At 40.4% G+C, this 27,996-nt stretch overlaps 1 protein-coding gene across 1 annotated transcript in view; it reads right to left on the reverse strand.

The window, feature by feature from the left end:
* Positions 1-27,996, reverse strand: part of sorcs2 (sortilin-related VPS10 domain containing receptor 2) — a gene marked incomplete at both ends in the record, with an annotated part of 304,429 nt that overhangs the window by 10,010 nt on the left and 266,423 nt on the right. The window contains 8 exons of the mRNA XM_083992479.1: positions 2,487-2,594; positions 5,663-5,754; positions 5,994-6,070; positions 7,513-7,615; positions 8,300-8,446; positions 12,439-12,618; positions 19,222-19,311; positions 25,445-25,563. Of these exons, the coding sequence (XP_083848605.1) occupies positions 2,487-2,594; positions 5,663-5,754; positions 5,994-6,070; positions 7,513-7,615; positions 8,300-8,446; positions 12,439-12,618; positions 19,222-19,311; positions 25,445-25,563 (916 nt within the window). The remainder of the gene's footprint in view (positions 1-2,486; positions 2,595-5,662; positions 5,755-5,993; positions 6,071-7,512; positions 7,616-8,299; positions 8,447-12,438; positions 12,619-19,221; positions 19,312-25,444; positions 25,564-27,996) is intronic.

The raw sequence follows: 27,996 nt of genomic DNA on the forward strand, positions 1-27,996 counted from the left end.
TTTTCTGAAGGAATAGTAACACTCATGAGTAAAAGTCCGGAGTGATCCTGACCTGTCATCTAAATAACAGAATGATTGTCGGCCTCTGTCTACTTGGGTTGAGGCGCCATATTGAGTTGGGCATAGGTATGTGCACACATCGCTGTGCCAGTGGAAATTACATATAGGAAGAATGAGCAGGGCCGTTGCTAGGAATTCTGGGCCCCCTGAAAGAATACTAAAGTGGGCCCCTCTCCCCTGACTTTTCCACTTTTTTTTTCTTAGATTATGTATGTATTATCGTTTTTTTATTTAGCCTACTTTGTTTTGATGCTAATGCAGCATTACTATGAATCATTAGTCAGGGTCTTATGCAGAATAAATCAGTCATACAAAGTTTAGACTATTGGGGTTTTTTGTGGGCCCTACTGGGTGCTGGGCCCCTAGAATTATCATCACCTTTCTCCCCTATACAACGGACCTGAGAACGAGCATAGTATCAATGCCGTGGATAAGTCTTGCTTGATGCACACTGATGTTCATTTTGGGGACAGATTGGTCTGGGTTTACCTGATTGGTGGAGTGATGGATGCTGGACCCAAGCTCCACCATTGTTGAATTTAAAAGAAAAAAAAACTGTGCTCTCTGCTGGGGGAAACCCTCTGTGGTGGGAACTGTGCCACAGGTACATTTCCAAGCACTGCTCTTGTGAGCCAGACAAACATGATAGATTTGAGATTTATCTTTGATGTACGTATTCATTTGAGAAACGTTAAAGTCTCAGACAATCATTGTCAAAATGTATCAACCCTCAATTTCAAAGTAACAGTGAAATAATAACACAAACTGTATGCTATGCTAAAACCTTTTGCAACAATTACAGCCTCTGAAAAGCTCCTCAGGGTTTTCAGAAGTCCTTTTTGTAATGAATGATTTAGCTCTCTCAGAAGTTTGACAATGGGATTTAGGTCAGGATTCAGTGGTCGCTTGAAAACAATCCGTCTTTTGCTTTCCAGCCATTCTTTTGTGTTGCTGGATGTGAGTGTTGGCTCATTGCCATACTCACAGAGGAAAACTTTAGCCCCAAATCTAGTTTTCATTTCGTTCTAAAACACCTTCATAATCTTCTGATATTGATGATACTCAGTCTCAATGCCTTCAGTATCAGTAGTAGAAAAGTAGCCCCATAGCATGGTGGAACTTTGGATACCAAGGATACCAAGGATACGATGTGTACGAGCTGCGATTGGCTGCTCCTCCCCTCTACCTGACTGGTGGAGAATCTTCGGTCGCGGTGGATTTCGGCAAATACAATTACAGGCTGTAGGTGGAGCCAGAGGAGTTGGATTTTGTCCTAAATTACTCATTTAATGTCCGACTATCAGAATATAGTGACAATTCCAGCAAATATGACTGAATAATTGTTACCAACTGAAGCTTTAATTCCCCCTAATGTATTTGGTAATTAACAAATTACAAGTGGTGCCCATTATTATGGCCAACAATACATGAACCTGTTGTTGTTCAATAACTTTGGACATTTTATCATTCTGGTCATACAAAATTGGTTCATGGATGTGTGTGTGCACACCCGAGTGTGTGAATGCGTCAGAGCGTCTGTCTATGTGTGTATTAGGGCGACCACCTCTTTGCCCTTCACAGGGAATTACAGTGGGAAGCGAAGTCTTATCTCTGGGCCGAGGCCTGGAGTCTGAGATAATGTGAGTCTCACTCCAGATAACTTACTGATCGAGTGATTGGGGGGAAAAGAGAGGGGGGGAGACGGAGGCTTAAAAGATGTGAACTCCTGAAGCCTCTCTTAAGTCAGGGTCTGAGGCTTCTGGTAACCCAGATGTGCTGATACTCAGGTTTCTTAATTTGTCTTTTTGTTTTCATTACAAAAAAAACTGACAAGAATGAGGTTGTGCTCCGGCAGAAGTAGACTATAAAACTCAACACATCTGATTACATTCAAGATAACAATAACAAGAACACTCCAGTTCTACTACCACAGTCCAGTGAGGCTCCTGATAAACCAGAGATCAAAACCTCGCTGTCCTTTCATCTGACCCACTAGTCGGGTTAAAAACACATTTTGAACCTCTTTATTATCAGAATAATGATCTGATACGTAGTCAATCTAATAGCCTAATGTCTGAGTTTCAACACTTTAAACAATATGAGACAGAAATACGCAAATGCTGAGCACAACTGTAAAGTCAATGAAGAGAAAAGCGAGACAAGGCTTCATCTCCCGTCAGGCTCTGCTATACAGTAATGGTTATCAAACCTTCAGGAGCTGAGAAGAGGGGATGGCTTTACAGAAAATAAGCAGTAAGTCCTTTAGTGCTGTGCTGTGCTCCGGAAAAATGATAAGGGGTTTGTTTAATGAGGTGTGCATAACACAACTCATGAGAACTAAAGCATACAGTGTCAGGGTTCAACCACAGGAGGCGATGGTACCATGGGTTTCATTTCTGCTACAGAGCTTTTCGGTTTCAACTCACGTCATGACCAGGGTCTCGTCTCCAGGCTCGCTGAGGAGTCCATCGACAAACACAGAGGTGCTGGTGAAGTTGTGAACGGTCCACGTCCGTCCTTCATCAATACTGAACCTGTGGACAGAGAGGAGGTGTTCGAAATGAGAAACAGAGACATTGATCAAATTCCTCATTGCTGTCTTAATTATCACAGGGATTTGTCTGTTTGCTAAAAGAATTGTGAGAATGGATTCGATATTGTGTTTTGCTGCTCTGTTATAATCTGTGATGGTTAGCTTTTGTCTCTAGCTAACTGCCTGCCACTAATTACTGTAGGCAAATGTTAGCAGCTCTGCCCTTCCTCTTTATACTGAAGCATCCAGTGTCTGTCATGCTGATGATTCAAACACCATCACTGAATGGATCAGTAACACTCTGTTATCAGGGCCTGAACTGATAAGTTACCTTAAAGCAATGCATTAAATCACCCGTTTGCATTGTATATCATCAGTCATCTGTAGTTCTGATATATAATCTCCTTCAGTTAATACCTGAGGAGTTACTAATTAATGGAATAACCCTGTAATCACATAGATTAGTGGGCCAAATGTATAATTATGCTCTCTGTCACACACCAGAATTGAAACAGATTCACATTCAGTGAAGGCAGAACCCTAAAATTGGACTTACTGATCAATGTACCGAACACAATGCTGTCTAACCACCATGTTACAGCAGTAGCTCATATCTCAGCCTTTCATAATGAAAATATGAAATCATTTCATTCAAAACAATCTGAGCATATTACATTAAAACACGTTTTGAGGCTTAAATTGTTATCTCATAGCAAAAACTTGGAATTTAGAATTAAAATGATCATTTCTCAATAACTTTTGAAATTTAGTTTGGATTTCATTGGATTCACTTGAATTCTTCAAGAGTTCTTTTTTTAAATCACTCTCTCATAAAGGGACCTCTCTATGCACTGTGTTCTAGTAATTCTGAGATACCATCTGCCAACAGGTTCATGTGGCACTAAGTGTTTGAAAAGACAAACATATTTGCTCCCCTTCAATCAAAAGTTCCATAACTATCCATTTGGAAACTTACTGTGTCACTTGCCTGTATGATTCTGTCATAATTTATCATGAGTGGATGTGTTTTGAATGACTGATGTTATTCCTGCTAAACTCTGCTTTATCAGTGGAAGCTGCACTAAGCCTCACATCAGACTGGCATAAGTAGCTGAGGCCAGTATAGCAGAAGAAGTGGTCAGTACATGATGAGACAGTTTAAATGTGTATGTATGTCACAGAGAGGTCTCCTGGTCCTAACTGCATTTTATTTTTCAATCTTTAATTTTCATTTCTTACAGGAAATAAATGTGATGCATTGAGAGTGGGCATTGCTCCCATAACTTTATTTACTATTATTTATCCTGAGAATCAACTCAACATCTGAATTAATAAATAGTAAATTAGCTACAACAATGTAGTTCTTCAAACTACAATTATATATAGGGCTCCTCTTTAAAATATGGTCTGGTGAAAAGGTTTAAGTCCCTGATTACCATCATGATGTGTGCTAGGGTTAGGGTTGCATATTCCTTTATTCCCCACACAACCCTCCATATAATCACTTTAGCATAAAAAAAAAGTGCCACACTATTCTTTGGGACCCCTCATGGTGCCAGGTCGAGGCCAGTTCCCACTTTTGTTGTGGTAAAACTACTAAACTACTCCATGACTAACCTTCTAAATGATCTTTAACAGAGTTGTTAGTGTAACAATAAAGTTGCAGTTTAACAATAGTGAGCTGGTTAATTAGAGCAGGCTTTCCACAGAGTATGTACAGTACTGGACATGTAATGAATCAGTGTTCAAAATACTGTAGTAACATTTCTGTTCCAGTATTAGTCTTGGCTTTCCCCTCTTCACTGCCCAAATGTGTTGTGTTCACACTGTTCTCTATTATGGAGCAGCAGAGGAAACAAAGGCAGAGGGTTGGAAGCTTCTGGGAACCTGATGAGGTAATGCATTTTGGTCATGTTCTGCACTGTTGTCGTAAAAAAAAATTCTCTTTCACTTTTAAGAAGTCACCCCTTTAACACTCACTTGTGCTTCCACAGCTCTGTGGCTCTTTGCCACAGACGTGTTTTCCACACTGTTGCAGGAGCCTCTGTAGTTATTGATTCAGTTGAGACACGAGGGAGGGGAAAATGTGAAGAACAACACTCCAGAGACAGATGAGGACCCGTCTCAAAGGTCATTGATGTAGGACTGTGATAAATGTTTTTCTGAGTACTCCCTTATCTGTGGTTTCTCATTATTTCATTCTCATTTATTAAGGTCGACGAGATAACATCGTGCTGAGCTTGAAACAGTCTGCAAGAGCTGTGAGAGAGAGGGCTTGATCTAAAATGATTCTGAAGGCTACAGTGGACATTGGGTGACTCAAGGAACCTCCTGTCCTTGTATAAACTGGCTGTGTGTTGAATACATCAGTATTTCATAATGTTGTTGAATTATAACTTGTGTGTTTCATCTTGGTTTTAGTGGTCTTGACATTTTGTCAGTAACCTCTTATTGATAAAGAGACTGAACCAAAGGCTTCATCAACTCCAGAATAAATAATTTAACTGAGCTTTGATATAACATAAAAGCTGTTATATCAAAGCTATGGATGACACTGATCAGATTTAACAACTGGAATTACCACCTTGCAGTTGTATGACCAGTTTCAGAGGATAACTCTGCATCCAGAGTTAATATAAAACCCATTTTCCGATATTATAGATTATTATTATTATTTTTTTTAGTTAATCAATACTTTTATTTTTTCATTTTTTCATTATTGTGCGATACCAGTGACAAACATTAAGCAAACATAAAGATATGACATAGCACAAGACAGGAAAGACATGACACAGCAAAACAGTAAGCAAGTAAATAGATTGAGATAAATTGTGATAAGGAGCAAACCAAGGAAAGAAAATAAATAAATACATAAAAAAAAGGAAAAGAGAAAGGGAGAAATTGTACTAAATTTGAAGAAGTATTGTGGTGGTGATATGAGATTGAGGCATGTACAGACCAACAACTTTTAAAACAATATGGTTATGTCTGGTTATAATAATATTCTCATTCTGTAAAGGACGTCTTACAGCAGAAATGAGTCCTATGGCAACATAAGTGTGATCTTACTTAAGTATCTTGAGGGGAATGGAAGTATCCTTGATGGCAACGATAACCCCGCCATGGTCCAGGTAAAGGATATGATGCTCCTCCTCAAAAACCTTCAAACAAGACACAAAGGTGAAGGGGACAAATTGAGTCAAATGATGTTACTCATGCCTTTGGTTGCACAGCTTGGGAGTGGAAGAAAACTGGTCATCTATTCAGTTAGAGTTAATATGTTCTCCAACTGAGAAACTGAGGGAAGTGCTGTAAAGTCTAAGAGGGGGGAAATGATGGGAACAGGACAGAGTGCAGGGAGGGGGGAAAAACTACACAAGGGAGGACATGATGTAGCTACCTGTCTCCATGTCTTCCCACAGTCTGAAGTGATGTACATCTCTTCTTTATACTCTACTAGCTTGGAGCCAAGATTACCTGAAAGAAAGATGCAGGGTACAGTATGAGTGAACATCAGACTCAAAGACAAGGACACACTCACAGGTAGCTCCTTCTGTTTATATTCTCTGTAATGTGTTATGGCATACCGGTATATACTAATTGTATGGTGAAGTGGCTCTAACTTGATGCTTCATGCTTTCATGCTTCATGATCTAATAAAAGCTGCAAGTCAATGAAAAGAACAACCTGTGCTGAGGATAATGGACGTCCTTATTGAATGCCTCTTTTCCATATTAGTCAGAATTCATTCAGGTGTGTGTATATGTAAATGTTTGTTTGTGTGTGTATGTATGTGCGCCAACCGCATAATATACATACACAACTTTTTTTTTTTTCCTGTCTTGCCTCACTCCCGAGTCCATGACAAGCAGATAGACACCATCCTTTCGACTGTGCGTGCAGTAACAAGGGAGAGCCCGTATCGCCCGTAATTAGCTTAGCTCAAACGCTGGAAGTGTATCGGTAGTGTTAGCCTGCCTCCACCTAAAGTCATCAGAGACACTCTTCAGCAACTCTAAACGGACCGATCTTCATCTCAGAGCTGACAAAACACTCCGGTAAGGCATCTTGAGCGGTCAAATGCCGGTAACAGGACGAGATCGGTCAAAACGGAGGGTTCAAGCAAAGACGGTTTATTTTGGTTCAAGCTAGCTACATCGAGGGTAGGTTAGCTTCCTATTTCAAAGTAAAAGCACAAATTCTATCGTCATGGTTTTCTGTATGTAAAGGGCAACGGGTGTTTTATTTTGTGAAAGTAACCGGAAGTGCGTTGGTCACAACAGCTAGCTCGAGTAGCGCCGAATTCGTCCAAACAAAATTGTAAACAGCTGGTATTTAGACAAATTAACGACACACTGCTGATCTAAACGGCTACTTTCTCGCCTAAAAATGTTTGAAATGTCGATAAAGTGATATATTTACAGAGTTTAGAGCTAAAATGAAATCAGCTTCTGACTGCTGATTTCGGCTTGGGTAGGAGGCAGGCTAACACTACCTGTACACTTCCAGCGTTTGAGCTAAGCTAATTACAGGCGATACAGGCTCTATCTCCCTTGTTACTGCACGCACAGTCGAAAGGATGGTGTCTATCTGCTTGTCATGGACTCGGGAGTGAGGCGAGACGCGAAAAAAAAATGTTGGTGTATCCCTTTAATGTTCTTCCACTGTTGTGGCAACAAGTTGGTGTAGTTTTGCTCATTTACTGTGAACTGTATAGATATAAACCATCTGACATATTAATAGTTACTGACCACACAATAATGCTGCCTGCGGCTTCGTTTTATAGGATTATGAAACACAGCGTTCAATCTCCTGTCGATACCAAACATGACCTGTTTCCTGAAACCTTTCTCTGCATTCTTGTAGCCTGAACCGTGTGCATCACCCCACACTCAACATGCATTGCTTTGGGGACTCACCAGCACCCATGATGAGACCTGGGGCAGAGTCTTTGGTGTGGACAGTCCCAGAGACGTAGGGGTTGTCAGCCCAGCGCAGGTGCAGGTGGAGGTGACAGTCTGGCTGCAGGAGACAGACCAAAAATATTCTATATAGGTGTACAGAGCTGATACACTTATCCCATGTGTCAGCCAACACATTGCACTGACTGGTTGGTAGCATGGTGTGGAGACATGCTGGTCACCTCTTAGTATTTTTGTGGCTAGTAAATACATCTGTGGTATGAACTTCAGTTGGAATCCTATTCCAACTTAAATTTCACATTCGCCTTTCATGTTCATATCATTTATCATTTCAGCTTTAAATATGAATAAAAACAAGACAAGTTTGATAGGCTACTATGGTGGGATTTAACATGTAAATCTAGCGTAGGTTTCATGAATGGGTTGGTAATGATGTGTAATTCCAAAGTAAAAAAAACACATTTCCAGTGTGTCACTACATGTGAAATTATTGTGAGTTGAAGCTAAGAGGAAGAGAAGGTCCCTAAGCTTAACCCACACATCTCCCCATGTGGTGTGATGTATGGCTATCAGACTGCAGATGACTCATTGCCCCTTGCTGTGTTGCCTTGCAGTAACAACTTCAACAAGACGGATGGAAAAGGCATCACACACATCATCATCATTGCATCACAGTACTATTTTGGTCAGCATGGGTCGATACAGTTGAATCATATTATAACTATAATGCAGTAACACACTTAGCATAAATAAAATCAACCACTAAATGGGAGTCACAACTTACTGCTTTGCAGCTAACTGGCTTTCCATTCATGTCAGTTGTAGGTGGGGCCAAAGGTTCCCAGTTTCTTCCTTTGTTATAGGTGATGAGCGTCATCACTTTGCCATCAATCTTCTGATTGGCCAGGAAGACACCCTTGATTCCACGTACCTGAGGAGTGAGGTGGAGTTAGAACAGCTGAGGGTTAAATGAGGTAAATTCATGCAAAACCACTGATGCACGTTGCCTTCAGGGACAGTTTTTCATCAAGCAGTCTCTGTATTTACCTCGAAAACAACTCAATCTCGTAACTTTCTATTATTATCTCATAGTGTGGTGAATGTGCAGGTCACAACTTGTCCACCAGAGCGTTTTGGAGTTGTTGGATTGTGTATTTGATGAGTTTGATGAGGGAAACCAAGAAATCCCATTAGCCTCCGTAGCGTAGCTCTGAGCAGCTTGTGGCTCTGCTCCGCCGTTCTAAAAATAGCTTGCACCGACAAATAAAGGTACGAACCTACTGCTATGACTATAGGGATTAGGGCAATGGGCCAATTTGCCAAAATATTGAACTATCCCTTTAACCACAATGTATGAGAATGTGTCCTTTGAATTTCCAGTCATGGTTGAAACCTGATTACCCATGACAGAGCGACGCCTTTACTCGGAGGCTCAGAGCAAACCACTGACACAGAAAGTGCAGCGCTGTAAAAGCTTAATCCTCTGAAATCAATACACACTGCATGGTTTGTGTGGCTGTGCCATTACTGGCTGCAGTCTTTGAAGTTGAAACATTTAACAGACAGAAGATGATGAAGACAACACGGAGAGACATTTAACCAGAGCTAGGCAGCATGTCAGACATGTCTCCAACCACAGACTCCCCACGCTCCAACTGCTGCATATTTCATAACACTGATGTTTACAGAGTGGAAAAAGGTAACTGTTCAAATCAAAGCACATACTGTAAGTGTGCTTCTATTCTTCCTGGACATACGATGTCTCTTCTTTAAGTCTCTTTTCAGCATTTAATCATTTCTCCTCAGTTTCTGCAGCTGTCGAATATTTTCATAATCAATTATTCTATTGATTATTTGGTCTTTTGTCTCATTAAATCACAATAGTAAAAATGAGAAAAGGACAAAAAAAAACATGTCTGTGAAAATGAACAATTCATTTTTGTGATGTACAGATATGCCAAATAAATATCATATCTGTATAATATTTGTTCATTTTAGACTCCAATCTCTAATCTTACTAACCACCTGATACTTTAATGTCTATTAGGCCTAAGTGATGCCATCACTGGGGAGCAAGGGTGTGTGTGTGCGTGAGTGAGTGAGTGAGTGAGTGAGTGAGTGAGTGAGTGAGTGAGTGAGTGAGAGAGAGAGAGTTGTGTGTGTATGAGAAAAGGAGTGCACGAGTACAACAAGACCAACTCTGAGTCAATAATAAAGGCCCATGTAAAACACATGCAGACCATGTTGAATAATGTGAGTGAAATGATGCAAAAATACAGCTTAGATCGATTTTTTGTAATTGAATTATTCAAATCACTCAATTAATCACTTCAGCCCTCGCCTCCGGCCTTTATCCAGCTCCTGTATGTTGTTGGTTTTTCTATCTCCAACATGTGCATGCGCGTATGATGTAGGAGGAGAGAGAAATGTGCTCTGCAGTAATGATCTTTGCTGTATGGTCCATTCTTTCCTCCTGGAGTTGCTCTTTCCATTTTCCTCATCTATTGTTTTCATGTTGAGAGCATTTATTGGGATACTTAGCCTACATGTTCAGGTGACACAATGATGAAGAAAAGCTTGACACAGAAGGAGAAGAAGGGAAGAAACAGTAGTAAGTGTGAGTAGGATATAAAGCTGAGTGTCAGCCACTGATCACCGACTGATGCTGCCGTTCTCACTCATAATCCCCAGCCTCTCCTGGCTCGTCTCCTCCTGCCACCACTAAATCTTCCCTGTCACACTGACTTTTCCGGCTAAAATGGTAACTATGCTCCTTCCATGTCTATGGGATGGTAGCAGCTGTGTTAGTATGGCAGGATCAGAGGTTGGAAAGATGGTGTCTGGAGTGGAAGTTAAAGGGATACGCCAACATTTTTTTTTCATGTGTTGCCTCACTCCCGAGTCCATGACAAGCAGATAGACACCATCCTTTCGACTCTGCGTGCAGTAACAAGGGAGATAGAGCCCGTATCGCCCGTAATTAGCTTAGCTCAAACACTAAGTGTATCGGTAATGTTAGCCTGCCTCCACCTAAAGTCATCAGAGACACTCTTCAGCAACTCTAAACGGACCGATCTTCGTCTCAGAGCTGACAAAACTCTCCGGTAAGGCATCTTGAGCGGTCAAATGCCGGTAACAGGATGAGATCGGTCAAAACAGAGGATTCAAGCAAAGACAGTTTATTTTGGTTCAAGCTAGCTACATCGAGGGTAGGTTAGCTTCCTATTTCAAAGTAAAAGCACAAATTCTATCGTCATGGTTTTCTGTATGTAAAGGGCAACGGGTGTTTTATTTTGTGAAAGTAACCGGAAGTGCGTTGGTCACAACGGCTAGCTTGAGTAGCACCGAATTCGTCCGAACAAAATTGTAAACAGCTGGTATTTAGACAAATTAACGACACACTGCTGATCTAAACGGCTACTTTCTCGCCTAAAAATGTTTGAAATGTCGATAAAGTGATATATTTACAGAGTTTAGAGCTAAAATTAAATCAGCTTCTGACTGCTGATTTTGGCTCGGTAGGAGGCAGGCTAACACTATGCACTTCCAGCGTTTGAGCTAAGCTAATTACGAGCGATATGGGCTCTATCTCCCTTGTTAGTGCACGCACAGTCGAAAGGATGGTGTCTTGCATGGACTCGGAAGTGAGGCAAGACACGAAAAAAAAAAGTTGGCGTATCACTTTAAGTTGTGATATTGTTGTGCAATGTAGGTATAGAGTTCCCTTTTAGATTGGATGCTAAAGCTGACAGTATTCATGGCACAGGGTTTTCTTTTCTCTCCCAGGTCTTGTTCTGAAGGACAGGTAAGACACAGCAGGAGACTGACAGGGGGGATTGGTGTGATGCCTGATGTCATGAAGTTTCACACTTTCATCATGAGCTTTGGATTTGTGAGTCAAAGAATGAGGAAGATGGGTTTTCTTCCCGTGGCGTTTGGGGGCAAGATTAGGAATCGGAGACACTGGAAGCAGGGCAGAATCCCCGCTCCACTGCCAGGAAGAGACAGTTGAGGTGGTTGAGAAATTGGATTGAAATGGCTCCCAGATGCTTCCCCAGGAAGCTCTTCTGCCATGTCCAACTGTGAGGAGAGTGGGGGACTGATCCAGAACGTGCTGAAGCAGGATAAAATAATTCCATCTTCTCTGGCTAAATCTCTGGATTCTCCAAATAGGCTAGAAGACTGCATGAATGCACGGATGAACTGATGTGTAGGTTAAGGTTACCATCATACATTATACATCTCCTGCAAACTACAGTTACTTTCTGTACGTTGCAGAAAGAAACTCTCATCCGGTTAAACATCACTCCAAATCATCGCTCGTCTATAAGAGCAGGTGCATATTTTGCTTAATGCAGTAAGGTTCTCAATTTCAGATTGCAAAAGGCAACATTACCTTTAGATTAGTTGGCAAACTAGCAAACAATATTAACTGAATGCAAACACACACACACACACACACACACACACACACACACACACACACACACACACACACACACACACACACACACACTACACGACTTAATTTATTCTGAAACTGGGGAAAAAGTCCTTATATCAAAGCTCCTTCATGGAGCTGCAGCCTCTGGTGAGTGCACAGCTCCAAGGCAGATGTTATCTGACTGACATCACAACTAAGCGATGATTATATTTGCTGCAAAAGATTCAGTGGTCGAGGTCATAAATATTTTAGGAGTAAAAACAAAGACACAGTGCTGAAGACATAGCATAACAAGTCCCTGTTGTGTGTGCATTTTTACAGTATTTGGAGGAGAATGGGAGCATGGGACTCAGAGAGACTCGGTCCAACTAATTTATGTGGAATGTACTTTGGAACGGGTGTTAATTTGTAATGTACAACTATTATTTCTTTGCATACTGTATGAGATCCAAACTTGCAACACTTCCATTCCATCTCACCTCCAGGATGTCAATGAGTACGTTCTCCTCCGGCTGCTTGGTGCTGCGAACGTTTTCCAGGATAATGGAGTAGTAGACGCCCTGGGGGTCCGACTGGTACAGGTTATATGTATCTGACTGGTACCACTCCTGGAGGGCGAGGAAGACCTGGTTCTCATCTGTACTCACTATCTGAACATCCTGGAGGCAGACATGGAGAGAGAGAGAGAGAGAGAGGAAAACCTTTAATTAAGACCTGATATGAAAACTAGTTGTAAATCAGTACAGTGACCCTGAGAGCTAAAAGCATAATGCATGCAAATAGAACCCCTGCCCTTTCTCATTAACGATCAAAATTAATGCAAAAAACAACTTAAACATAAAATAGTTATGAACCTGGCTGTTGCTTAATGCACAATTGAGACTTTGATGCTACTTACCCAAATTAAATACCCTAAATTGCGTGTGCATAGTACAATTTTGTGTGTTTAGTCGGCCTACTGTGAATAATTGCGTTTAAATGAGAGCTTTGTGCATTGCAATAGCTTCCATTATGGAGAGGTTGGGCAAAACACAAAAAGAAATTTGATTGAATTGAGGAATTAATAGAAAGGAGCGAATAAACATAGTTGGGCTACAGCAAAGAGGAAATATGGGAGAAAGTTGATAAAACAAAAAGAACAAGCAGAAACAGCTACAGCAGCTTGAATGATTCAAGGAAACTTTGGCATGGCAGGTAACTCGCTCCTTGTGACTGGTCAAAATCAGCTCCAAAATGACACAAGAAAGGTGATATGTTTTCTTTTTTTTTCTTCACTCATTCCAAAAATCACGAGTGAGAAAAACGTTTGTTCTGTAAAACCTCCATCATGCACAATCCATGTCTGATTAGCACCACCTTTTCAAAGGTACCAAATTCAGAGTTCAGACACAGTCACAGGAATTCACCTCCAGACTTAGTAAATCACACAGTATTTTGTACACCTGGGCAGAAAACACAGCATATTGCAAATTTAGCAAAGGTACTAAATGGACAGCACGTGCTGTTTTTACACATACAACAGTCGTTTGTGTTTTGTCTATTGGGATGTGTTTTAAAGTTAAGTGGATTGAACTCTAAGGGCTACCATACTTAAGGGAGATCATCAAAGAGAACACAAAAGACATTAGATCTTGAAAAGGAAGAAAGTAGAGGTTAGAAAAAGAAGGGGAGGGTAAATCAGAAAAAATGAAAGCAGTAACAGGTGGCTGGGAGTAATACAAGAAGAACAGATGAAGCAGTGATATGACACTGGGAAGTGTGAAGACTTCTACTACAGCCACGCCTCAGCAGCCCCTCCACCCACCAGGGTGGCTGAAAACAAAACTCCAACTCTACAGAAAAGTGAGGAAATAAATACATGCTAAGTAATAACACATATAGAAGGGACACATTTTTAATAAATGAATATGACCAGTCCAGAGTTTGGGCAAGCTACTTTTGACTAATCCAACATCTGATACCAGATTTCCCCTGACAGACATCTGTGGTATAATAACCTCTTCAGTGTGCTCACCCTCTCTCTGCAGAATTGAGCTCATTTCCTTTCACACTCACAGATCCCATTAATCATATTAAAATCCTCATTATGAACATTATTCACATGGATGCTGTAAGTAGGTCTTTGATACGGGCCCACACATTATACTTTTAAGAAATACTTAACATGATTTTAGTTAGATTCAGTTGTCTTAAACATACCACCTTAAAATGAGACCCCTCCCTAATTATAAGCATTTATCAAAATTGCCTTCTTGTCAAAGGTGTCATTGCACAACAATGATGATTAAGATGACAGGGGTCTCAAACTGATTTTGACAAAGAGAGCATCTATTGTGATCCCTATCTCACACTCACAATGTACATTTCAAACCTGTAAGGATTACAGTGGCAAGACGATGTCAGTGAATCCTTTAGAATTAGCTGGTTTACTGATTGCTCTGGAGGTCAAGACATTTGACAGATTTATGTTGTTAAAAATGGAATTATTAATTTTCTGACTTTAATGTCAAAGTGTAATCTGATTTCAACAAAGAAATAAATCAATTAAAAACATATAATGTAAAAAAAAAAAAAAAAAGTGATTGCATTGATTCTCCCCCTTTAAAGTGAGTCTCACATTAGTAAAGTGGAACTCACCCAAGCACAGGTAATGTGCCTCAAGTGTTTGTCGTACAAACACACCTGTGTCTGGAAGGTCCAGTCACTGGTTGATTAGTATTCCTGCCTACACTTAGGCCTACACCATGGAGACAAGAGAACAGCTCCAGACAACCCAGAGAAAAGTCAAAAGATACTATGAAAAATCCAAGTCACTGAACATCCTCTGGAGTTCAGTTAAATCCATCATTCTATCATCTGTTTTAAGCACCGCTATATACAGTATAGACCTTTTCAGAGAGTATAAACAAATACAGGTGTAACCAAGGATACTAATTAAGGCTCCATTCCATGTAGTGTACCAGAGCGTTTTCTAATGAGCCACACCTGTCTTTGTTTATACTCTCTGAAAGGGTCTATACAACAGTTAGTTCCGACCGGTCCCAATCGAGCAATTTGATTGGACAACGAGACATTCCATAGTGCTGATATACAGTATAACAGCACTGGGACTTTAGACAGTATCACTCCGCTGTTCAGCTGGACAGGAGCTAAGTCAGAGCCATGCTCCCCATACAGGAGCTGCCCCAACTCTCTGCTGCTGCTGCTGCTGCTACAGTTATAAACGGACCTGAACATTAAAACCTGGACCTGGCCTGGTCCGTCTAATTGGCGATAAATCTCTACTAAACCCGGCTGGGAAAAAAATCGCCGCGGGGGCAACTACGTTTTGACGGTGATGTGTTTCGATATTAGCATTAGCTGTTGTTAGCCACGTAGCTCAGCTACTAGCTTCAACTGTGTTTATATTGATTACATAGCAGATAAACAAATGTAATACGGTAACGATAGCGTCTCTGTATGTCTTCACGCTGGTCCTGTTGCTGCGGTGCTAATCAGACACGGGCTCCGAACCAGAACCAGCACTGGAAGCAGCTCGGTGGAGAAGCTTGTAGCTAGTAGCAAGCTAGTATGAAATGTTTATGTGTTGCCTGGCAACAGCCTTGTCTCCCTTCCAGTTGCGGAACTATTTCTGTTGGCGGAGCCAAAGAAATGATTAAATAAACAAACAAATCATAATCTCTTGTAGTTTATTACTGTTCTAAAATGCGCTCGTAGCACTGTTGTATAAAAGCAATATCACACTCGAGGTCGTGCTGTTGTACTGTATATCAGTACGGTGTGATTATCTGCGGCACTCGGCCTGCGGCCTCGTGCCTACGACCGAATCACAGCCGTGCTGATATACAGTACAACAGCACTCCCTCTCGTGTGATATTGCTTAAATAGTATATACCCTGAATGAGATAAAGCTTCAGCAGCTGAGGTGGGAGTGACAGTTGGCCGGGTTCGAGGAAGTTCACTGTTGAGGAATGCTCATTTTATATATTGACTGGAGTTCACTCAAAAGCATGTGGGAGACTTAAATTCAACTGGAAGGAAGTTCTTTGGTCTGATGAGACCAATAAGGAGTTTTTTGGCTGACCGAAGCATACAGAGAAAACTACACAGAAATGGTTTGGTAAAGTCATTTGTATCATATAGTTAAAAAGAATAATTATGGTATGTCAACCATGATTGTATTTATATAGGAAGTTAAAAAACAGTTGGTGGGGTGGATACTTTTTTCTAGACACTGTATAACTAACACCCAAAGCTGAATGTTTAGATGATGACGCACAGTTCATAGTATTAGTTTTTTTTTTTTTTCTGGAGAACTGCTATGTACAGTAACGGCTCTGGATCACCTTCATTCACCATGGTGATGTCCATCAGTATAAGATGCAGAGAAAATGGCCAGGGAGGAATGCAAATTAGCAGTCATGCTAATTTTGGCCTATTTACAAATGTATTTTACTCATGTATATACATAATAAAGAAATTTAGAGGTACAGAATGACTATGTCAACCAAGATTCATATTCAGCTATATTGTACATTTCTGAGCAGTATCCCAGTAATGCAGACTTCCTTTTTCTTTCAAGTAGCATTGCCGCAGTGCCCTTGAGCATGACACTCAGTCTGTTTCACTGGTTAAACAGAAAGGTGATTACATTCTGGGTGATAGACAGCAAGAGAGGGTGGAAACAGAGTAAAAAGGGACACTTATTACCTGTGATTTCACAGCCCAATAAGCCGTATGCATGTGTCTGCACATGAGTGTAATTGTGTGCGCGTGTGTGTGTGTGCGTGTGTGTGGTTAATCCATAACGCAGGTCAGGCCTCACAGGACAGAGCCAAGCTGCCTTCTCTGATGGCCTCTGCATTTTTCATCGTCCAACCTTTCAATTATTCACAGCGGAAAAACATGGAAACACACCCTCTCTCCCAGTCTCACACTCACACACTTTCTCCTCGGCTAAACTCCTCCCACCCGTCTCTCACTCCATCTCTCATTTCCTTTGCCCCCCCCCCCTCACACACACACACACCTCCAACCTCTCTCTCCCTGCTGTCCCCTCTGTGTCGCTCAACCTAAAAGCTGAAGAGTGTGACCTATCTGCTCACCCAAGTAAGAGGACACATGTAGAGAGAGAGGGAGACAAGAGCAACTAGGGCAAACCTAAACTAAACACACACTTGCACACACAGACAAACACACACAAACACACACACATTCATACAAAAAACAGTGGTAACACCTTACTTGACGGCTATCTATATAACACATTCTAACCAAACTTATAATGAGTTATATGTAGTTATATCACTGTATAACTATAGTAACACTCATAAATGATCTTAATGCTTTATAACAATATAATCATAACACACTATAAAGCATTTTATCATGACTATAAGGTCAGGTATTATAATACGTTTTAATGTGCTATTCTTATTGTTACACAGCCTTATGATAATGTGTTATAATGTTTATAATGATAGTTATACACGTCTATAAGACAATTTATAACATATTATAACTATATTTGCATTATCAATGTGGGCATTTTCAGCGAGTTACTAACAATTATAACGTATTATAATACCTGACCTTATAAGTCATGATAAAATGCTTTATAGTGTGCATTATGATCATTTGAGTGTTAATTATACAGTGCTATAACTGCATTATAACTCATAAGTACGGTTATAATGCATTATAGAGATAGGCGTCAAGTAAAGTGTTACCAAAACATGTCATCCCCTGCCGTCCTGCCACACCTAATCAATTGATCCCTATCATCTCTAATTGTTGAAGGCAGAAAAAGACTGTGTGCACCCCCCGGCCCTGTCTCTCTCTTTTGTATGTGTGTGTGTGTGTGTGCACGCGTGTGTAAAGTCAATACCTTTCACCCTCCTTAAGAATCAGTGAGTACTGTAGCTGTCAAGCAATTGAGGCATAAGATCTAAGTGGTCGGTCAAAGTCCAACAAGAGTAATTCTATACATTTCCTAGGGGTGTGTGTGCATGTGCATGTGCATGTGTGTCTATGTGTGTTTGTCAGAGTCTCTGTTGGAGTGTCAATTCCTGTAAATGTCTCCACGGTTTTCTTACTTTACAGCAGAAAATTGTAGGAGACGTCTCCCCCGGGCTCTACTGTACATTCAATCACAGTTCAATAGCACTCAGAGACACTCGACCAGCCCTGTGCCACCCACGTGCATCGTTTATCGTCTCAGCTTATGTCAGTGACATGGGATGCAACTGGGTCGATGATTGGTGGTGAATATTTAATGTGCCTTATCGTGTATCAGGTGAGTACTTTGAGTACAGACGTTGTCCTAACATCTGACACCAAGGAAGAAGTGGAACAGTGGCAACAAAGGTGCAGAGTTGTATTTCAGCACCTAAGGCGAAGGTGAACTTCATCCTCAAAAGTATAAACTGGGGATTATTGTGTAAATTCTTGTTAGATCACCCATGATTCTATGACGGAGTATTAGGGCCACATTGAGAAAAAAACAAAAAAAGTAACACAGACTTTGAGAATAAACTCATAAATTTACAAGAATAAAGTCGTACATTTCCTACGAGAAAAAAAGTCATAACATTATGAGAATAAAGTCGTAAATTTATGAGAATAAAGTCGTACATTTCCTATGAGAAAAAAGTCACAACATTATTAGAATAAAGTCGTAAATTTACGACTTTATTCAGACTTTATACAGACTTCGAGAATAAAGTCATAAATTTACTAGAATAAAGTTGTACATTTCCTACGAGAAAAAAAGTCATAACATTACGAGAATAAAGTCGTAAATTTATGAGAATAAAATCGTACATTTCCTACGAGAAAAAAAGTCATAACATTACAAAAATAAAGTCGTAACATTACGAGAATAAAGTCGTAAATTTACGAGAATAAAGTCATACATTTCTTACGTGAAAAAAGTCATAACATCATGAGAAAAAAGTCGTAAATTTACGACTTTATTCTCTAAGTTTGTGATTTTTTTATTTGTCAATGTGGCCCTAATACTCCGTCGTATGATTCAGTTTTTCGGAAAATAAAAAATAAAAGCGCCCAACCATGCATCCATGTCTCTGTCACATGTCGACACAGCAGTAGACATCCCCAATCTTCAGTTCTGAGACATGAGTGAATCTCCTTTACCATTAGAAACAAGACAGTGACCTGACTTATCTCTGTTACCATAGTGTGGATCTACTCTTTCTTTAAAGTATTCAATTGATACAAAACAAGTTGAAGCTGTGCTTTACCTTTGGTAAGGCGTACTTGGGAAACCTCATCTGGACAAACTCGTTGCGGCGGTAGGACACATAGTGCTTGGTCCGGTTCCCTGTGGTGACCTGGTGAAGGCACAAAAAAGCAGATAAAATAACACATAACACAACACATTCTTCTAGCAGCAGCAGATGTTCTCTTCTGATAAAACATTGTCTCACTGAGTCATTCCTTTTCTTGTCAGTGAGTCATCTTTCAACAGGCACAATAATGGATTCATTGCCTTGCTGCAGCTATCAATTATTTTCAAATAGTGAAAAGAACTGAAAAAATGCTGAGGACAAACGTACAAAGTCATATAACACACAAATGATTATGTTTTAAGCATTTTTGCTTCAAGAAAAGATTCAGCAATTATCAAAATAGTTGCAAATCAATTCTGTCCATCAGGAAGGTTGAGCTACAAATAAAAGAAAATCTACAATTAATTACAATTATTTAGGACCTTGCTTATCCCACTTCAAATAAAACACGGAACTAGTTTACAACAAGTTTAAACTGGGGTGCCTGTGGCTCAGGGGTTAGAACAGGTCTTCCACTAATTGGAGGGTCAGTGATTTATCTCCCGGCTGCTCCACATTCCTAAGTAACCTTGGCCAAGATGCTGCCCCATGAGGTGACACTGGTGTGTAAGTTTCTATATATGGTAGAAAGGTGCTGTGTTGGAAATGTGTAGGGGGAAGTGCTGTATGAAAGAGTGAATGTGGCTTCTACTGTAAAAGGCCTTTGAGTGGGTGATTATACCAGCAAAAGGCTGTATAGTACATTCTGAGAGCTCAGAGCCACACGGCCGCAGAAAAAACAGAATTTAGGGCTTTTATGTAAGAAAATACAGTTTGGAGTTCAGCATACATATACTGTATATATATAATGTATATTGACGACCCTAATGTATGTGACCTTGTATGTGAGTGTCACTGCATTCTCCTCTTGTTTCTCCCCTTTTCCTCCCCCCTCTTACCGCCCAGTCATCCTGTTATGCCTGTCTTATTGTATGTATTGTATGCTGTATATGTACGGACGGGTTTATTGCTGTAATTTCGCTGTACTTCTGTAAAGGCTGATTCTGATTCTGATTCTGAAAAATGCAGTTAGTGGAGCAGGGAGCAGAGTTCACTATCTAGTGAGTCACCAACACAGTGCTGAAAGCTGGATGCAAAGAAACTTCTCTTCTGCACAGACCTTCACATTCACCTGACAAACTGGGAGCTGTGAGTAACAGGCTGAACCACGGAGAGAGATGATCAGAAAGCTGAGCAAGATGCTGAACCAGAATATCTAAACAGTTGAGGTGCCGTATTAAAAAAGCAGGCTCAGTGAAAAAAAAAACAACAACAATGGTGACTGACAGTGACTTAACAGCAACTGAACGTGTCATAACCCAGGTGATGGCCTCAGACACTGGCGAGCCATTTCCTGAAATGCACTACCTGTCACCGTTTGGCTTTTTGTAAGATGAGCAAAGTTTTGGAGCTGCAGCTCTTAAAATGCGTCGGGGAAGTTGAATTCACTCATCCTATTTTGGGCTCTGAGCCTCAGTCGGAGTTCAGATTTGAGCTGGGACTACAATCATTGTTTCTGATTGAAAGGGGCAGACTACCATGGGAGTTTTTATGCTGAGCAGTGAGAAAAAAATTATGAAACAATGAAAAGCATTCTTTTAAAAAAAATAAGAACCCCTGAAGGAAACACCATCAACTATGTTTTTGTAACTTTCTAAAGAATGGCATGGCAAAATGAGATGAAATTAAGTGTGTGTGTGTGTGTCAAAAATGCAACTATGCTTTCTTCGCTCTGACTCAGCATAATTCTCTTGAGCCAATAAGCACCTTGAGGGCCAACTCTCAACCCCAACCCCTCATATTAATCCAGCAAACAACCCATTATAGTGGAAGTGTTACCAGGCTTTCTGAAACAGTAGAAGTCTCATAAGATCAGAGTTGACAAAAGGATATGTAAATTGTGGAATTCTAAATAAGTCCCTGTAGTTTTTGCCTCTTTTCCTGCTGTAGCATCTTTCAGATCCGAACACCGGTAATCTGTCCAACAAGAACTGTTAACTACAAACACCATGGATGAAAACAATGAAATAACAGCCATGAAATCAGTTTTAAAACACACATTTACTGATTAAAGACTCTCACAATCACTCACTGATCATTTTACAGGAGCACCAACTTGGGGCTGAGAAGAGAAAGTCAGTACGGAGGCTACAGCTCCCTTTGTCTGCACTGTGTCTGTGTGTGTGCATTGTAAGTGCATGTGATGACATCACTTCCCGCAGTTGTGTGTCCTCAGTTTGAACAGAAAAACAAACTTGACTTGCAGTGGATAAGGGGTCATTCAGGATTGCTTGTTTTTAAAACAGCTGCTAGTTCTGGTGGTAAAGTGGTAAAAGTCTGCTCAGAGGCGTTGTGTTAGGGATTTCTACTGCTTATGGATATAACTAGGGATGTCACGATTACTTGTTTTCACAATTAATCGCAGTATTAAACGCCACAATTAAGTGATCGTAAAGATTCCTAAATACCGTCACTTTCCAAAAATGATTATGTCGGAACCATATCGGCAGAGGTGGTGCCAAAATGAAGGAAAATGCACAGATACTGGTCCATTTATCTAATGTAACATTTCATTGGTAGGAATTTAAATGTTAATGTGTCATTTGTAATTAGGTATAGATGACAATTAATGACTTAAATATTTCAAACACTTCCCCTGGGGGATTAATAACTAGTCCTATATTAAGAGATTAGTAATGTAATATTTTGACCTTATTTGATTTTACACATTCATAGTGAAATTTATTGATGCATAATAATCGTGATAATGGTAATACCGTGTTTATTTTTCTGACAATAATCTTACCAAGAAAATCTATAATTGTGACATCCCTACAGTAGGTATAACAGGTTCATAAAGCATTTTGTGTGACAAGAGGGAGGGACTTGAAATCTGAAAAATCTCACTTCAGACGTGATGGACAAGTCTGATAATGAAAAAAGTAAAAAAAAAAATTACTTTTATTTTCTGTTCATACATTTTTCCCACATCTGACATCACTGGGCTGCTGGTAAAACAGGGGATACTGTGAGGATGATGGACCAGAGAGAGAGAGGACCTAACACCTCTATAGGGAACCTATGTTATACTAGTTCATATATTGTACTGTTACCACATGCAAATAGGATTCAGCTCTTGGTCTCAGAGTGTACAGTACTGCACTGCATGGCAAGTCAATTATAGACAAGGTCAGATTAATTCTGCACACTGTCCTAAACAACATTTCTTTTCCTTTTCGAGCAGCCGGCCCTGTGTGTTATCAGAGCAGCAGCGTTTATCAGTGAAATGGACTGAAAGCTGCAGTGTGTGGGCACTGTCAAGTGAATAGATACAGTGACTGTTGCAACACAACATGCACATATGCTGAATGGAAATAAATAACATGGCACATACAGTACATCTAAATGCAAAAGGTTTGCAAAAATGCAGCTAGTCACTTCATTTAAGCTGCTCAAGTATGGGGTGAAATTACTGCCAAAACCCCACAAACCCGCAAAGCATGTTTTACTCACGCCCAACAATTCACAAACAAACTCAGTGTGTTTTGCAAATACAAAACATCATTCACAAACTAATGCATTTTGTTTCACAAATAAGAAATGCACCTATCGAATAAATACACCATGCTTCAGAAACAAAAAACATATTTCTTCAAGTAAAAGGAAAAAAATCCTTCAAGTAGCCTATAAAAACACAATTCTACAACTACAACTACAATTCTACAACTACAAACACAATTTTACAACTACAACTACAATTCTGCAACTACAACTACAATTCTGCAACTACAACTACAATTCTGCAACTACAACTACAATTCTACAACTATGGAACTGTCACGTGACTTTTGGCAGTAATATTCCACCCTCCGCGCTGATCCACACACTTGCACTCACAGCCAGACCTGTAATTCGCACTCCACAACAACAGGTGGTGCTGCTGAGTCAATAGGCCTATGTCACGGCACAGCTCATAGCCCGAAGTACGATTCTCCTCCAGCTGCTCCAGGGAAAGCAGCTGGGTGTAGCACTGGGTTTTAGCCTCTTCCACCCACTTTGGAGCCCGGTACACCACAACAACGCCAGCGTCCAGCGAGGGGAGGCTGCCTTAGTTTATTATATATCCACCACTTGATCCATTGCGTCACACCACGGTTTTAGTAGCATTGTAGCGAGCGGCTAACTGGTAGCATTAGCGGCTAGCTGGTAGCGTTAGCTACCAGCTTGGTGTAGGCACCAAATGTGGGGGCTCTGGGCTGCCAAAACCGTTGTGACTAAATCTGATGTTTGTTAAGTTTATAAAACTAATTATTGAACAAACATTACTATTTCTGTGTATTCTGTGTGCACGTTTTTGTAATTAGTCATGGTTGTCATAGTTGTTAGCTTTGCTGCTGCTGACAGCTAAGTTGACAGCAGCAGCAAACTAACATCAGGACGTCAGCTGTCAAAACCCTCCTGTTGTCAGACACGACATGAAACTACTCCAGTTAGCTCAGTCATGTTGGAACTAGGATATCCGCTGGAAAATAATATTTTTTTCATGGGCCGTTTATTGAGTTATTGTTTATTGACATTGCTAACGGCTAACAGCTAACGGTTAGCCCAGCTAATCTAAAATGTTTGGTCAACAATTCGTTTTATAGACTTAATTAACATCAGAGTAAAGCTAAAACCTCGTCCGTATTGTTCTCATTAAAATTACGTGATGATTATAAATAAAGTCATCACGGCCAATGTCTATCAACCAGTCTATGCTATCAACAATACAGCAGGCTAACGGTGGAATGGAGCGTCATTCTCCAGGAAGTGGTGGATATAACCAGGGTGACTACCAGGGATTTTTAACGATCCAAAATCGCCGAGCAGTGTACACCCACCTCCGATAGTCACCCTGGTTACGGAATAAACTAAGGCAGCCTCCTCTCGCCGGACGCCGGTGTAGTAGTAGGCCTACCCCGGCTCCAAAGTGGGTGGAAGAGGCTAAAACCCAGTGCTACACCCAGCTGCTTAGCTGCTTTCCCTGGAGCAGCTGGGGGAGAATCAGATTAATCAGCAGTCAGTTTCACACCTTATTCAACTGTGAGGACTAGTGCGAGGAGGCTGAGGCCCGAGCGATAGATATAACAATTGTTACAAGATGTTATATCTATCGCTCTGGCTGAGGCTAGTGCTAGTGCTAGTGCTAGCAGGAGCCCAGCCCACCACAACGGCTCTCATGTCTGTTACAACATAAAGTTGCCGGTGTTTACAAACTGCATGAACAAAACGCCACACTCTACCTAAATTAGTTCATAACAATTATTATAACTATTTATTGTTCGTTTTCAAGTGGCACCACATCGTCTGGACCCCACTTTTGGGAGATCTGTCATCTGTTTGGGTTGAGCAGGTACACTGCACTTCGGGCTATGAGCTGTGCCGTGACATAGGCCTATTGACTCAGCAGCACCACCTGTTGTTGTGGAGTGCGAATTACAGGTCTGGCTGTGAGTGCAAGTGTGTGGATCAGCGCGGAGGGTGGAATATTACTGCCAAAAGTCACATGACAGTTCCATAGTTGTAGAATTGTAGTTGTAGTTGCAGAATTGTAGTTGTAGTTGTAGAATTGTGTTTGTAGTTGTAGAATTGTAGTTGTAGTTGTAAAATTGTGTTTGTAGTTGTAGAATTGTAGTTGTAGTTGTAGAATTGTGTTTTTATACTTGAAGGATTTTTTTCCTTTTACTTGAAGAAATATGTTTTTTGTTTCTGAAGCATGGTGTATTTATTCGATAGGTGCATTTCTTATTTGTGAAACAAAATGCATTAGTTTGTGAATGATGTTTTGTATTTGCAAAACACACTGAGTTTGTTTGTGAATTGTTGGGCGTGAGTAAAACATGCTTTGCGGGTTTGTGGGGTTTTGGCAGTAATTTCACCCCATACTCAAGGTCTTACAATGTTACACTCTACATCTGCTGAAAATGCTTAGTCTTCGATATTCTTTCCTTCACGGTGAAGGGTTTTACAGCCTTATTCTGGCTATTTGAATCATGTAAAAACCAAAATAAGACAGGACCGGCATACGTTTACCTCTGTAACACTTCCTTATAATATTAATAGTGATCGTTTTGGTCTTTTGCTTTTTGATATTTACCTTCACAAATATGTAGTCGTCCTGCACCAACAACGAGTTGTAGTCGATCTTGCCAAGGAACTGAGCTGTCACCATTTTGTCTGAACAGTTCTGGATGAGACAGGTGACATACAGGTAACCTGCAGGGAGGCACACAAACAAAGAGAAGAGTGGTTACTTTTGGAAAATGTTAAAAAAAAAAAAAAGGTTAGGATTAGGTCAAAACAACAACAACAACAAAAATGGACGTGTCTGGGCAACCTGAGGTCACATCCTGTAACTGCAAAACTGTCTAACAAAATAACCAAACACATAGACAAGATAAATAAACTGTATTTAATGTGATCATTCAAAGAGAAGGTTAGGAGAGAAAGGTTCTGTCTTTCTTTGTTTTTAATCTTTCTCATGCTCTTACCTTTATTTTAGTTAGTGTGAGATCTTTTAACATCATAACATTACTGACTTTTGTTAGAAACAGGTTTTTATGTTTTTATCACCCTAAGTACAGCTGATCATAGCACAGTACAAAGCTTTGTCACAGATGACTTTCCTTAAAGGGATACAGTACTTCACCAATTTTCTCCAAATACCTCCATACTGCTCAAGGACACTTGAGTCAGTACAGACAAGCAGTATGAAGGTATTTGGATGTTTCATAGTGTGTGTTTTGGACAATTCAAAAGTGAACTTTATTCGCCGCCATTATATGAAAATCTGTTGCCAGCCGGACCCCCCCTGGAACTCCAAAAGTTCTCCAAACCCTTCCTTGGCATGACGGTGAGTAGAAAATTGGTGAATTATTGATTCTGGGTTAAGTATCCCTTTAAAGCATCTAGAAAGACCTTTCATTTTGTGTTGATTTTGGCGAGCCTTGTGGACAAAAGTGTCATAAAGACACACATCTGGCTCACTCTGGCTCCAGTCTGAGTGCTGTAGATGGTTTTGTCCAGTGGACCTACTGTACCCAACCACTGCCTCCCAAAGTTATAGAGATAAACTATTAAGAAATAGCTGAGATTCCCACCGAGGGCCTCATTTGCTGTTGTAGGTCATACAGAGACATCAGCAGAAAGACTTTTGCATATCCAGTTGAAAGTGATGCATATAATTTAAATTTAAATTATAAAAGTCTATTTGCTGTAACATAGTGAGGCTGAGTGTATTGGAAGTGCTCCTCCTCTTCCCTGCAGTTATTGAGCAGCCATGAAACCAGAGCAGCTCAGTAGAATGTATGCAATAAGGTGCAGCCCTGAGCCCCCGGGGTGGCATCTATAAATGATGGTCCAGTCATGAAGCTTATATATATATAAAAATAGAGATAGAGTAGAGACAATGTGCTGAGATGACAACACTGTAGCTGAAAAAAAAAAACCTAATAGGGCCTGTTTGAACCAGAATCAGAAAAACAGAGATGAGGCACATCCCAGATATAAGTGCTGGGTCAAGCCAAAAACTTTGGTTTCAAATGTTACACATGGATTTGCATTGGTACACACATACAAAACTGCAATACACACTGTACATGCATGCTTTTTGCACGTGCATTCTATATTGTTTGAAGTATAAATAAACAGGTGTATGTATGTTGTGGGAATTTCAAAAACTGAGTGGAAAACAAGATGAGTGTCTTGCTGGTTTATTACATGTGCAAGTGGAAGTAACTGTATTTTCCCAATACAGTATACTTGGACTAATAACAGTTGTTTCATGCTCCTTGAAGAGTTTTTATAAGCAACAGCGAGAGAGAGAGAGAGAAAGGGATCAAGAACTAAAACAAATGAAATCTTATTTTCCGTTCATAAAAAGTGTATTAGCCATAAGCAAAAGCAAACCCCTGACAGATAGGACGAACCAGGCGAATATAAGAATGGGAACATCATTTTTCCAACTCTGTGAGATACGCCAGCTTCCCCATAGACTTGTAGCAGTTCTAGTATCTAAACGGCCAAAGGGGATTATCCTCACCGAGACACACAGAGGGGTTACTGCCTGTTGCAAAGCTCATTGAATTTCATCCAGCAGCTGCATCAACAACCGTGGCTGCTGAAATTCAGCTGTTATTCTCTAACCCGAGGTGACAAGCTGCATGGCAATAGTGAAACTGTGGGGACATTGGGATGAAGGAACCTCCTAAATCACTTAAAGGACCTCCAACCTGTGAACATGGAGGGTGTGTTGAACTTGAATTCAAGAGAAGCGGGTTATAAAGCCCGTTTATGAAACTTTTGAAGAATTGTTCTGTTCCCAGAGTGGAACAAAAGCCTATTTACCAATGCCAATTTGGGATTGGCCACTGGCTTTTAGATTAGATCACGGAGAGAACTATAACAAAAGGAACTCACTACAGGGCAAACCCCTCTTCTTTTTGGTGGCATCTTCAAATATCTGTGTGACACGTGGTTTCTCTTCAGAATAAAGCAACCAGAGAACATCATAAAACACGAGAATCTCCAGTCGATTTAACTCAAACCTGAAAAAAGGTTTACATCACATCAGTGAGTAGATGTCCTCATCACTGGCTCTACACTTCTTTCTCTCAGCTTTGTCTTTTTCAATAGGTGTCTGATGGAACA

This window comes from Trachurus trachurus (assembly GCF_905171665.1).
Source record: "Trachurus trachurus genome assembly, chromosome: 18".
In the NCBI taxonomy this organism is placed as follows: Eukaryota; Metazoa; Chordata; class Actinopteri; order Carangiformes; family Carangidae; genus Trachurus; species Trachurus trachurus.